At 38.1% G+C, this 14,383-nt stretch overlaps 1 protein-coding gene and 2 long non-coding RNA genes across 4 annotated transcripts in view; 2 read left to right on the top strand and 1 right to left on the bottom strand.

The window, feature by feature from the left end:
• The window catches only part of kcnh4b (potassium voltage-gated channel, subfamily H (eag-related), member 4b), a 38,283-nt gene that overhangs the window by 17,436 nt on the left and 6,464 nt on the right, over window positions 1–14,383 (bottom strand). Inside the window, exons 2-4 of one of the 2 annotated variants that reach the window (XM_042398538.1) lie at window positions 9,552–9,785; window positions 7,614–7,745; window positions 6,941–7,074 (exon numbers count right to left, since the gene is read on the bottom strand). In XM_042398538.1, the coding sequence (XP_042254472.1) occupies window positions 6,941–7,074; window positions 7,614–7,745; window positions 9,552–9,785 (500 nt within the window). Of the gene's footprint in view, window positions 1–2,954; window positions 3,088–6,940; window positions 7,075–7,613; window positions 7,746–9,551; window positions 9,786–14,383 lie in introns of those variants that run through there. The other variant, XM_042398537.1, reaches the window with a different exon arrangement.
• Window positions 2,400–9,650, top strand: LOC121887625. Its single transcript, XR_006093007.1, has 3 exons — window positions 2,400–2,648; window positions 4,539–4,607; window positions 9,566–9,650. It is a non-coding gene; the product is annotated as an uncharacterized LOC121887625 (long non-coding RNA).
• LOC121887627 lies at window positions 9,721–11,349 on the top strand. Its single transcript, XR_006093010.1, has 2 exons — window positions 9,721–9,807; window positions 11,219–11,349. It is a non-coding gene; the product is annotated as an uncharacterized LOC121887627 (long non-coding RNA).

Below are 14,383 nucleotides of genomic sequence, written 5' to 3'. Positions count from 1 at the left end.
AGTTCTTATTGTGTGGTTTAAGGATCATTACACTTGCTAGCAGAGCTGCAACTAACAAAAATTTTCATTATTGATTCATCGTTTAGTCTATAAAATGTCCGAAAATACTGAAAATTTCCATTTTAATTACCCAGATTGAAACATAATGTCTTGTAATGTCTTAATTTGTCTGACTAACAATGCAAAACCCAATTCAGTTTTGTTTTTTTTGTGATGTATGGCAAAGAAAAGCAAATCTTTGCATTTGAGAAGCTGAAACCATTACATTTCTGACACTTTTGCTTAAAAATTATGATTATTCAATGATCAAAATAGTTGCAGATTAATTTTCAGTCAATCGACTACTCAATTAATCTCGATTTATCGTTGCAGTTCTACTTGTTAGATATAATTTGAAGTGTGCATACTTTTAACTGTCTAATTCAGGCTTGCAACATGATCTTCAAATCCAACAGTCCAGTTTTCTTCTACACTGAAACGGGTTGCAGCAACAGACTAAAAATATACTGTACATTCATTATCTGAGAGTGTGTTTGTGTGTGAGTGTGTGGAGGGCAAAAAAAGAAGAGAGATAGGAGAAAAGTCCGATGAGAGACGAGGAGCTCAGGCCATGGACCCAAACAATGAGCTCTGTATTTCATAGTCAGTCAAAGACTTGTATGCATCATAACTTAAGAGGCCCTTAGATTGCTCTCATAGCCCTTAACAAGTGCATTAAAGTAGGAAACAGAGCAGCTTGACATCAAGTCTACTAGCTACTTGTCAGCGTGACTTGGATTGGTTACAACAGCTGACACACTAATGAGTTGACAGCATCAAAAGTGGCAGGACAGACATAAACAACAACACAGACAGAGTGCTTGTGTTTTGGTATCTATGAAAGAAACATTCAATATTTTTTGAGCATCTGATGTAGTATGTGGTGCATTAACAAGTATGCAACCTCTACAGTCTCAGAATAAGGTACGTAAAGTGCCGTGGAAATGTGCAACCTCTGAAATCAGTTAAGAGACATCCATTTGGAAATGACAGGATATCTCTATAAATGATTGAAATTTTAAGTAGTAACCTGTCGCCTCTGTCTCTCCATGTTTTTATGGCTGCGCTCCTATTTAAAGATCTCTGTGCGTGTCTGTGGTTTCCAGCAAAGGTATAGCTCTCCCTCTTTTTTTCTGCCTGGCAGGCCATTGGGCTACAAATAGAGACCTAGTCAGAGAAGATCTGTCTGTGGTGTGGAGGCAGAGGAGCACATTGTTAGCTAACAGCCACTGGCAATAGACAATGAGAAACAGAGATGCAGTGTGAGGGAATGATGGAGGAGGCAACAGACAAAGTAGAAGAAAGACAGAATGGGAAAAATATAGTGATAGTCAGAGTGGGAGGATGGTCACGGTGGACAAAAGTAGCAATATCTCAATGTAAAAATACTTGTTAAAAGTAAAAGTCCTGCATTCGTACTCCCCCTTCACTCAAAAATGTGCTTTTTTTTCTTGTTCCTACAGTTGAACATTTGAGCTTCACTGTACAGAATAATGTATGAGCAGAGTTTGACACTAGAAGGCTGTTTTCACATTCACCTGCTGAAAGTGGAAAGTTTCTCTGCACTCATTGAAAATCTGATTTTAAGGGGCGGGCCTACGAGCATGATTTGTGACATCACAACTAGTTTAGAGCCAGTCCTGGTCCAATATTCAACTTCCACAAGTCTAATGTGGACTGTTTGCATATTCATAGATTCTGTAATTTTTAATGACAGGAGAGGCAGTAGATGTCATTTATGGATTTTTAAAAGATAAATGAAATATTATGGGGAGTGTTGTGGCTGATTTACTACTTAATACACATCTTAAGATGTCTTTAGGGGATCTTTAAGTAGAAGTAGGCTACATTAGCAATATTAAAATGCTCCTTTAAGTGTTATAATAAATTATATTTGATTATTATTACTGATGCATTACCGTGTAAACCGCATTTTAATGCAGCTGGTTGAGGTGGAGCTAATTCTAAGTACTTCATATGTGCATCATATTTATAAACTGATCATAGATTTTAAAGAAAATGAATGATAACAGGAGGCTTCTGGTGTTCCATACAACCATTGATCTAAGAGGGGAAAGTCATTTTAAAAAAGGGGGGAAATAAACATAACAAAAACACAAACAGACAAACTCAAGTGGATGGTTAAAATCAGCACAATTTCGTGCTATCATGGCCAAAACACAAGTGTGCCAATGGTGCAGTTTCATAATGTATTAGCCCCTATTTTTTATTTAGTTATAGTTTTTTATGCCACACCTTATCCATGGACGATGCATGTTTTTTTTTCCTTCTTACCATAGATTTTATATCTATAAATCGTATCTGTCATATAGTCAAAAAGAACAGTGTTTCCCTGAAATGTAGTTTAGCAGAAGTAAAGAGGCAGAAAATGGAAGCACTCAGGTAAAGTACATTTATTTTAAAATTGCACAAGATCAATTAGTCATTAGAGAAGTTGAAGTGGATGGGGTGCTTCGGTATTTGAATTGCACTACCAGGAGAAGAAAGAGGAAGAAGGAGCGATCAAGAAAATAGGAGTGCAAAGTGAGAGATAGACAATAGAGAAAGAGACAGCAGGATCCAGAGGGACGAGGCCAACAGGAGATGAGGTTAGAATGACAGATGGAGAGGGAGAGAAAACGTATAAAAGCAGCAGAGAAAGAGAAAAGGAGGAGAAGGATGACAGGGGATGAGAGATAAAGAGACAGAACCAGGCTTTACCAGAATTTACTCTCGATTCCCATGAATAAATAATAACTTAGGTAATGCTAATGATTTGGCTAATTTTCCGGCGATGGCGAAATATGCCAAGGAGCCGTTACTGGCTTGGAGAAGCGTTTTGCTCCGTTGAGTCAACCATTTTCTAATGAGAGGATACCTTAGAGAGTACAGTATTATATATCTTACATACTTACCCAAAATTTCAAACAGCCGGCCATTTTTTAAAAGTTTGTTTGTAGTGTTTTTAACGCAAGCGAGCGTTAACCTAAACTACAGTTAGCTAGTTTAACTGCCCACGTACTGTTGCTATGGTAACCTGTAGTAACGTCTGCACTGATATTAGAAACGGTTGTCAACACATTTTTTTAAAATCTAAACTGCATTTTAGAAATATTGCTCACTTAATTTAATCTAATCTCTATTATATTTGTTCCTTGTATTTCTCCTTCCCATTTTCAGATATGACTGTAAATTTAATCTATATTGTTTAACACAGTTTAATTTGGAAAGTTTGTTCAATAACGTTCATAGTGTGGTTGAAGAAGGTGGTGGTAAATAGTGCTAAAACAAAACAAAACAAACAATCAAAAAAAGTCCATAAACTAGAAGAACTGTGCCGTCTACAGCTGACACAATCAATTAATTAATTTTCTGTCTATAGACCAATTGATTAGTCTAATTACAACTATTTTGATGATCAATTTATTGTTGTAAGTGATATAATTAAGCAGAAATGTCAAATATTTGCTGGCTTCATCTTCTCACATGTGAGGATTTGCTGCTTTTCTCTGTTTTATATTATTTTAAATTAAATATCTTTGAGTTTTGGACTGTCGAGACATTTCAGGATGTCCCATTGGGCTTTCAGAATCTGTCATTAATCATATAAATTATCCAAATTGATCAATAATGAACATATTCATTACTGTAGTTGCAGCCCTAAGGTGCCTTTATCATATTTTCTGCTTTTTATTCATTTCATTGTCAGTAGAAGTGAAGGACTGGCAGCATTCACATCATTAATTCATGTTTCATGAATATATAAACAGGCAGTTTTGTGAAGTGAAACATATTATCTGAAAATTATATTTTAATCTAAAAACTAACATACCTACACTTGTGGGAAATGGTTGGATAGCTGACTGGTTAATGGGCAACTAGATTATCATGGGATAATTTTTGAATTTTGGCTTCTAATTAATACTCACTGATGTATAACATGTGCTGATTTGCACATATATACACATAGATATAAAATTACCTGAACAAAACTGCAGAGGGTAAAGTGTAAGGAAATACCCATGCATGCAAACAGGCAAACACTAACATGTTTTATCTCAGGTGTGTTGCATGCCATTATAGCTTTGAATCTAATTTCCAATACAAACTGCATTGTATCTGTTTAACACCAGTGACAGGTCTGCAAGATAAAGGTTTCCCAAAGTCACCAGTAGAAATCACAACACACAGTCCAAAGACTCAGGAGAAAACAAAACACCACCTTCAAGGCATACGTTTTCTAACCATGTTTTTTTTATTTTGCACACAAAAAAGACACTGGAAGCCTATATTTTTAATATGCTTTGTTTTTATAAGCTTGCGTTGAATATATGCTGCTGCTGGAAATTATTGTTTTTTTTATTGTCAGTCCCTAAGGTTACAAATAAAGTAGGCAAAAATGCATTTTTGTATTTGTTCTTCTGCATGGAATTTACAACAAAGTGACTCAAAAGTTGAAAAAGGCAGTTAAAACCCGAATGTTTCTATTCTGTTTTTAGTGATCTGCTGACTTTTTATTAATCTGATGCGCCAGATGTGTGATCTTCCAAATCCAGCTTCATCGCAAGGTAAACTTTTTATGGCCAAGCTTTGAATTTTCTGTAACCTGTAATGTGTTTTTTTTATGTAAAATGATGAGTTATAGGTTGTTCTTCTGCTAACTTTATGTCAGACATTAAGATGTTCTCAGCCCTGTCTACCTTGAGGAAGTAAATTATCATCTCAGTGGGAATTAATAAACACTATTAAACACTTACTCTCCTGGTGGTAGGGTTGGAACAGGGGAACAGTGACATTTCTGCAGGACTGTGTGTATGTGTGAAAAAAAAAGAGCAGGGTGTGAACATATTATCTCTGATTGGTTGAATTTCATACAGTGTTTGTGTGTGAGAGAGAAAGAAAGAGAAACTGCAAACTGTATGTGTGAAAATGTCTCACACTGAGAGTCCTGGAATTAAATTTGAATGATAAATATTATGCATCTAATTCTGCGTGTCAGGGGAGTGTGTTGATGTTTTGCCGTACAGTATGTTTTTCCTCTGCCCTCCTCTGAGGGCAAGCCATCATTTACTGTCTTGATAATATGTGTGTGCACTATTAGAGCAGGCGTATGTGTGGTGCCTGCATGCATGGTGCCAGTGAATAGTGCCATCTGTAAGTAGGTGGGATTGGAAGCAGGGCAGCAGGAGGTTTGGCAGAAAGAGGGGGAGGTGTTGCTCATTGATTCCCAGGATGGCACCTGCAGGTCGGGTCTGAAAGCGATGGCAGAGCTTTTGTTTTCGGAGGTGTTGACAGGATGCAGGTCAGCTGCACACAGGTTCATGTGAGGGTATTTATCACTGCCAAGTACAGTACAGTATAAAATGGATGTCATTTCACTCAACTACGTTCGCATTTTCCAATATAATATGGTAAATGTATGTTTCAGAAATGTATTATTTGTCATACATGACTTTTAAATTCTTTTTCATTGTGTTATGAATGGCTAGTAGTCTATAAAATATCTGGAATTGAAATACATTTGGCCAGTCACTGAAAAATGACAGAATGTTTGAAGATTAATAATAAGTTTTCAAAAGGCAACTTGATTTTTGTAGTAGTTTCTGTGATAGATCAGATTGTAGCACTGCATGAATCTGCACTCAAATTTTTTGTGTCATTTTAAGAGGCATGCCATTAAAATGTTCAAGGTACTTTGAAAAAGAGTGCTCCTCAATGGTAAAATTTCGTTTGACATTTTTCAATCTGAGTGCTGAAATGAACAAGAGTGTTAGTTCAAAGTACCTAAAAGGTAAAATGAATCTGTCTAAAAACACACTTTCACATTTCACTCTCATTGCTTTCACATTTTTCTTTTTCAAATGCTAATATTAGCCCCCTGAATCAGTCACACACATGTCACAGGTTTTCAACTTTTTAAAGATTTTTCATTTACCCCTGAAATATTCTGAATTGGTTTTACTCAGCTGAGAGGAAACGCCACATTGTGAAGGACAGGTTTGAGTACAGATCCAGTTGGTTACTGAGCCTCTGCGGGAGGGGGAGCGGGATTATCTCTGCTAAAAAAACTGCTCTGGTTTTGTATCTTAGAGCAACACGGGAGCTCGTTCTGAATAACATTGCTTGGAGTTTTATTATTCAAAGCCCAGAAAGGCCTTTGTTCTGTAGAAATAAGACAAGTGGCAGTAAAACAGACCATAGCCGGGGTCTGTTTCACCACAACAAATAGCCTCTTAAGGCACTTGAAAGACAAACACTCTTGAAAAACAGATGACGGCAAGCATTTGCACAGGGAAAATGACACACTTATCTGAAAAGGGTTGAAAAACCAATTGAAATCCATATGGAATGAGACCGACAGTCATGCACTATCCAAAATACATCATACTGTACAGAAGCGTTAGAGACAGCGGCCTCATTTGGACCTGTGGGACCCCCCCACCTCAAAAAAGTGATGATGATGACGCACCCAGCACTCCCCGTGACCAATGACACTTTTCATCGGTAGTGACAACCACCTTGTGCCTCCCAGTAACTACTGCTGACATGCTGACCTTGCTGTTTGTCCATTTAAAGCCACGAAACAACAGGTTGCCGGCAAAAAATGCAACAGAAGCAAGATGAAAATCATTCAGACTTAAAAATAGAAAAATCCATTCTATGAATTTTCCACTGAGATAAGCCGCACTCTGGGAATCTGGGTCAAGACTTCCCTCATATTGTTTTACGGAAAACACATCTTTTAGATATCAACATTAATAATTCAGGGAGAAAAATGAGGGCGCTGCATGTCTGAGTGACTCCTGACTGCTTATTTTCTGAGAGAGTACACATGAAAAAAATATGATCACAAGCAACCAACTAAACAGGAAGTACGTGGGAGTGGCAAAGGTATACTCACACCACCCAGGTTGACTTCTCTTTTGCCTCTCCTGGAGAACTGGCTGGTTAGCTGGTACAACATGGTACGTCCACGCTTCCTGGCCTCGTTGAAGTGAGAGCTGCTCTTCCTCCTGCGCCTCTTGTCCTCTGAAACTGTCATGCAGACACTCAGATGAGCGCATGTCAATCGGCACACTAGATCACAAGGTTGTATCACAAGAAATTTGGTGGGAGCTGGAGACAGAGACCACCTAATGAGAGTATTGTGTCGTCTAATGCAACGTTTGATCTCTGTCCTGTTTTTACAATGAAATCGTTTTTCCTGTTGCACAAGTAAGACATAAAAACAACCATCAGTGATGTTTTCTGTTACTTGACTTCCATTCGATTCCATTATAACACAATGACAGACTATTTCCCCCGGCGTATCGCTTGGTATTTGCAGCAGACTGTGCCCGGGTTCCACTTGACGACACACCACTGCCCAAATCAAACTCCCCATTGCAAAAAACATTGTCTGAGTTCAGTGAAGGAATGCCAGCACAAACAAAAGTGCTGGGTAGAAGGTGACAGTGATGAACAAGAGTGCACAGAGAAAATGAAAGCTAGGGCCCAAAAGACAGCCCGCTCGTAAATCATGCTCAAAGTAAGCAAATAATGCGAGTTTTTTGTAAACAGGGCTTGTAGCTTACCCTCCTTCTTGCTGTTGTGGTGGCATTTTCCATGGCTGTCAGTGATGTCCTTGAATGAGAAGAGGAAGAGAACCATTTCACCTTTCTCATTCTTGATGGGCACGATGTCCAACAGACACCAGAAGGCCATCCCTGGAACAAAACCAGAAATGTTCATTTAGTTCAGGATTTTATTTTATTTTATTTTTTGTGTTACCTTCCTTTCTCCCTGTTTGGAGTGTCTCTTTTCATGATTTGAGTTCTTGAAATTTCCCATGTCATGTCAGCTCTCACCATGTCTGAACAGTGGATACTATCAAACCTTTCTAAAAATACCTCAAATTAGATATGGATCATGCTCTGGAGGATTGTGCACAAAGAGAAAGAGCAAGTAAGGGGGTGGTTATAACAAGTCAGGCAGAGAAGGAGCACCATAGATCCAAGACCTTGCCATAACCCAGTATGCTCATTAGCAGCTCTGCAGAAACTGTACCCTGCCACCAAACAGATGTTTCACATCTCCAATAGTGCCCCTAGTGTGTGTATGTGTGTGTGTGTGTAGGTGTGTGTGTGTGATAGGCACAGACACGGAGAGAAAACAAGAAAACAGTGTAGATGGTGGTGTTTTAGCACAAGGCTGTGGGTGTAAATACTGTACAACATGAGACGCTATTTGTGTGTGCTTTGTGCTTGCAAGCAGCAGGCACACAGCCGAGCAGACAGTGTGTGTGTGTGTGTGTGTGTGTGTGTGTGTGTGTGTGTGTGTATCTACTGAAATTCTTTAGTGTCAGACTTTATCATGGAAAACCTGCTAAGATTAGTCTTAAATCCCCTTAATATTCTCTCACTTTCTCTGTCTTTATTCTTTTTCCTCTGTATTTTTTAGAGCTCCATTGCTTTGCTCTTGCAACAGCATTATAATATTTTTGCATATATTACAAAATGATAATGTCTTTCCCCTCATTAGCTATAGTGTCATTGCTTTTGAGTGTACCCATGGCAAACATGAACTCAATAAATAGTTCCATCTATTAAAACTGCATAGGCGGAATTGGGTGCTTTTGACAATACATTGGTATTTTTAAAAAGCACTAATTAAAACAGAGACAGAAAACAATGATATGACATCAGTAGGAACACATTGATTGAAAAAGCCATGAAAAATTGGAATGATAGAATAAAGCACCTATGAGATATGACAAAAAGTACACCTCTGGGGTCTTGCGGGTACCCCAGTCAGTAGGATTAAGGTTAAACAGGGTTGTATGTTTTCTTTCCATGCATGACATTGTATTCAGAGTGCAGAACTTTGTCAGAGGGATTAGTTGGAAGTTAAGAGTTTGAAGGATTTAGTTAAATGTGATATTTAAGCTACTGTAATAAAAAATGAGCTTATAGTCATAAACACACACACACACACACACACACACAAACACATACAGTTAACGTACTGCATTTTCTGCATTAAGAGAGTACGACTGACTTTGAAATATGTCACAGAGAATGAGATGAAGCTTGAAAATCCTCGCAGCACCTCCACACTTAGTGTCAACAAATCACAGGATTAATTGACTGATGATTTTCACTCGATCCGATGGTCTGCAAAAAGCAAGCGTTGCACTGCTGTATTTAAAACTGTGCATCACTGTGGAGACTCATAATTCAACCAAATGTTCGGCTCTTATAAAATCTAAAAATAAATGTGGTGAGATGGGTATGATGTGAGCAAAAATTTAATCTCACTTCAAAAACTGAAACAGATGATCACAGCCTGATCAAACCAGAAAAAGATTTAGGAAATAAAAGTCTGTTATTAGAGGAGTTTTATCAAGTGCTTTCATTTGAACAAAGGATGACAGGCATATTATTTACTTCATAACCTTGAATTTTAAATTAATAAAACTACCTGCTGAGATCTACAAGTTATAAATAAACATTTTGGCTGTTCCATTCACCCACCGTTCTTCTTGTAGAAGTGGACCTCGGTCTGGTACTCCTCTCGGCCCTCCAGAGCCTTCTCCATCTGCTGGGCGACGTGCTCGCTGGTATCAGCCCCGTACAGGAAGTGGCAGCTGCAGTTCTTCTGCATCACCTCAGTTCTGGTGAAGCCCGTCAGCTCGCAGAAGCCGTCTGAGCAATAGACAATGGGGTATCCACGGTGGCCCTGGGCGTTACCCAACAGGAAGTTACTGTCTGCAAAGGGTGACATGAGAAGGTAAAGAGGTGTTAGAAGAAGTGGAGGCATGTTTTTGGACATGCTTCTGTGGAAAAAAAAGAGCAACTAAAGTAATAAATACAGACATTTAACTTTTTTTTTTTTTTTTTTTGCTTAAACCAAAACAGCAAGTTGCATCATGTTTCAGTCTGAAGTTTGGTGCTCAATTTGTTCTTTGCACTGGAATCAAAGTTTGTTTAGCTCTTTGAACATGTGTCAAAGCTTTGCAGGGTCAGTTCAACAGATGAGAGACTAGTTTACAAGTTCAAAGTAAACATAAATCAGACTTTGGTGTGGACTCAGTTTCGGGCCAAATTAATTTCCCCAGGCCACCATCGTCTGATTTCTGAACTGAGTCATGTCAGTGGTCAGGAAGGCTGTGGGTAGTTGAGGGAATTCTGAGCTGCAGACAGAAAGATATAAAAACAGCTGACTGGGGTTTAAAAGGAGCACAAAGGTTAGCGATTGATTCTTAGGTTACTCAGGCTTAATTGATTGGATGAGATGAACCTGTGAAGGATTTGACTAGAATTTAAAAACTGACTGGGTAATAGAGGAGAGCAGGGAAGCAGAAAAGTCCCAGAGGAATAAAAACATAACTGTGAATTGTGGATGAAGAGAAAAAAGAGAAAGATTTAAGAATCACTGACTTAAGACAAGCTTCATGTTATTTCACCAAAGACCAATTAGTGATTTAAAGAATTAAATACTTAAACATGTACTTTAAATATTTATATTTTTATCTTCATCATGTTTTTGGATGTTGATATCACAGAAAAGGTGATCAGACACAGAAAAAACACAACTAGACATAATGTTTCACCACTTTCATGTGATACAGTTTTTAAAGGATAGGTTCCTATTTTCCTCTTAATATCTTATTAATCTCACATAACTCCTCGTCACATCAAATGCATGTATTGCCTTTACTTACTAATTAATACACTTTCAGTAGTCACATGAGTAATTACAAGACCTCTCATCCACCTAACCCAGCCAGTATGTGTAGAAAAAGGAATGTAATATTAAAATGATTGATTACAACATGTACAAAATATTTAATGTAAAATATATGATGACACTTGAATGGCACTTCAATTATATTTTGATGAATGTAAGAAAGGGTTAGACGTTAGGGTTAGGTCATACTTTAATATTACCACATTAAAGTATGTTATGTGCACTTAATTTCATGTGAAATATACAGTAGATGACCTCAATACTCTATTATATATATATATATTTCACATTAAATGACATCATGTGACTCTACAGCTTATGAAAAGAGCTTCTTATCAAATCTTGATCCAGCCTCCGCGATGGACTGAGCCTAATTTGAGCATCCAATATAATGCTGGAATATTGTCAGCGCCCCATCCTCTTCACCTGTTCATTGTATGTTTATCTCAAGGTGCTGATATTGTGATGTGCCTGCTTTGGGAGTAAAGCTGTGGATGGTAAAATGCAATATACCAACATGACCTGATGAAGATCCATAAGGGCCATACATCTAAATGCGAATTTAAAGTGGTGGAATATGAAGTCTGGTATGCCGGCTTTTTCTCTGTTTACACAGGATCATGCAATATAGATATTGGATGTCACTTGTCCTGTTCATTCAGCACCACAAACCATCTTGACTTTCCTTCTTGCCATGTTTTCAGCACCATGGACAGCTCTCCAGCAGCTGGCCTGTTGTCTCTGTTGAATTCCTGCTACATTTTGTTCAGTTATGGCTACAGGACATAAACACACAGCACCAGCTCTCTAACTAACTTCAGGCTGCAGCACTAACAGGCATTTGTTCTGAATACCCACACACATTTATTCTGGTGATAAGTATAGTTTGACGTCACACATTCCCTTGGTTGTTGCCTGTGACCTTCATAAGCTAAAACAAGTTTTTGCTGCTTTTCTTTTTTTTTTTTTTTTGGCTATCTGTCTGCTAGAACTATGAATGGTCTACCAGCAGAAGGAGCTTTGAAATGCATCACATTATAAGCAGAGCCTGCTCAGCTCTTCTTTTTAACATTTCAAAGGGGAATACAACAGCATGCTCAGCGGGGACTAAAACAGCGAGAGACTTAATGTGGGACCTCCACTTTCACAATGCCTAAATGTATTATTTTCACAGGATTTGATGAAGGGAACATAACAACAACTTACAATGCAATAAAATCAACAGCCGGAAAAGAATTGCTGATAGTTGAACCAATGTATCTCAAAAACAAAGAAAAAATTAAACCATTATGAGCTTCACAAAAAAAAGTATTTGTTGCAGGGACATTGTATTAGATTGCATTAAATTGTCCTGTTACCCAGTCCAATCTCTGTAGACACAGCATGGATCTCATAAAACAGTGGTTCAAAATCTTTTTTGTCCAATGTACTCCCATCGCTCCCTCAAATAGGCTCAGGTACCCTTCACCTTTCGACTTTGTGGAATTGGAAAAGTCCTTCACAGCAGAAAAAGCACAATAGCTACAGTGGATCCATACAGGAGATAGTCATTCAAGAATTTTCAATGTTTGGTGTATTTTTTATTATTAGTATTATTTTTCAGTATGTTTGATCATGTTTGAAATGATACTACTATCGCTTGGGGTGACAGAATCTCGATTTTTCCATCACTTTTAGCTTTCCAATTTGACTTTTCTCCTAGCTTGCTAACTAGTTTTCCTGAACCCACAACATACAGTAGTGTTTAAGTGTTATAACTGACCGAGCTTGGTGTGAAACTGCAGTCAGCCTATTGTAGCTGGAAGGTTGCTGGTTATTTTGACAAGTTATTATTTTTACTGTATAACTATTTGAATCAATCCATAATTTATCTTTTTTGTTTTTAAATTAGCTGAGCTACGCCACAATTTTTTTTATGTCCTCCTATTCAATGCAGAAGGTACAAGTATCCCTGGTTGGGATTTACTCACCAAAAGACACTCATGTATCTATTAGATTAGATGTAATTACATATTTAAGGAAACAGCAATGCATATTTGTTTGCTATTTCTTACAGTTTATAGAGAGAAATCAGGATTAAGGCATCAAACTTCACCCAGTTACTGACTTTTTTCCTACTTCTTAAATGAAAACATAAAACTCCAGATTTCCCGAATGCCAAGCAGAGAGGCAGCATACACACACATACACACACACACACAGACCGGTCTGAATTTTTGCGATTCCATGGAGAGCGAGCCTAAGGAGGAGGAGTATTAAGCAGCTGCTACCATGATTTCCACAATCTAGCACTTTAATTGGCCAGACTGAACAGAAAGCAGTCCATAAGGGATGTCTTTTCTGAGCGGTGACAACCTTTCTTGAATGTGCAGTGAGCAGCAACTAAACTGTCACTGTGGAATTACAGAGACAGGCATTAGTCGGATCCATCAAAAGGCAGGGGAGGTTATATGCCTATTGCTATGCCTCGCTACTGTAACTGCTTCCCACACTTCAACATAGAGAAACTGAAATGTTTTCTGTTTTATAGTCTGCTGCAGATCTTTGTGAACATAGATTTCATGAAGAGAGACTGATAACTGTTGCTTTTTATCATGTATGAAGCTTTTTTTTCATGTAAAGTCCCAAAGCTCTGGAACTGTGGCTCTGGTTTTTCATATCTAAAAAAAATTGCCCTAGAAACAATGGCTGAACACAATGTGATAGCCTATCCTGTTGAAAAAAACATGCCCTCTTTTTCATGTTCTATAAATTCCACCCCTTGCTGGCCCAGTGAGCCAGCAAGTGTTGGAGAGCAACCACATCTCTGAATTATGTAATGTTTACCTAAGAATAGGTACGTCTCTACTCAGCATCCCTAAATCGGTCCTTCAAACAGGTCAAGGACAGGTATAGTCATGAATCACTTTGTAAGGATGTATTAAAGGTCACATATTATGCAAAATGCACTTTTTCATGTCTTTTCAACATAAATACGTGTCCCTGATCTGTCTAGAAACCCCCAAACTATGCGAAAAGACCATCCTCTCTCTTTTTCTCCTGCTCCATCTTTCAGTAAATGTGTGCAAATTTGGCTCCCTTTATGACATTATAAAGGGATCTGTTTAACATAGACCTCCACCCAGCAGGCTGACGGTCCCCACCAACTGGAATCTACTGAATCAAATTGTTCTGTTGTTGTCTGCAAAAACCAACACATTAGTCTTTATGTCCTCCTATCATCTGAAGAAGTGACCTGTTGGATTCACTTTATTTTTGATCCCCACAACAACTGGAAAACTGTTGTATGTGTTGTTGTATTTTACTTCGGACAGCCTTCTGAACAAGGGCCATTAAAAAGCAGGATTTGCTTCAAAACTCATGGATGGATCGATACCAGCTGTCCGTGACCCGACCTCAAACTTGGAAGCTGTAAGTTTTGCCATGTTTTGTGCCATTTTTCTGTTTATTTAGCAGGTTAGCCTGTTGAACTTGGCGTTAGCATGTTGCGTGGTTAATATGGCTAGCAATGTTGGACTAATGTCGTAATATTGAGCAACAGTCAAGAGAAACTGTGTGAACATTAAGCCTCATTTGAAACCAACTAAACTAGTAACAGTAGTAGGTTGGATGGTGG

The sequence above is a fragment of the Thunnus maccoyii genome, chromosome 20, assembly GCF_910596095.1.
Source record: "Thunnus maccoyii chromosome 20, fThuMac1.1, whole genome shotgun sequence".
In the NCBI taxonomy this organism is placed as follows: Eukaryota; Metazoa; Chordata; class Actinopteri; order Scombriformes; family Scombridae; genus Thunnus; species Thunnus maccoyii.
Note: the sequence above shows the minus strand (reverse complement) of the source record. Positions and strands in the feature narration are given on the sequence as shown.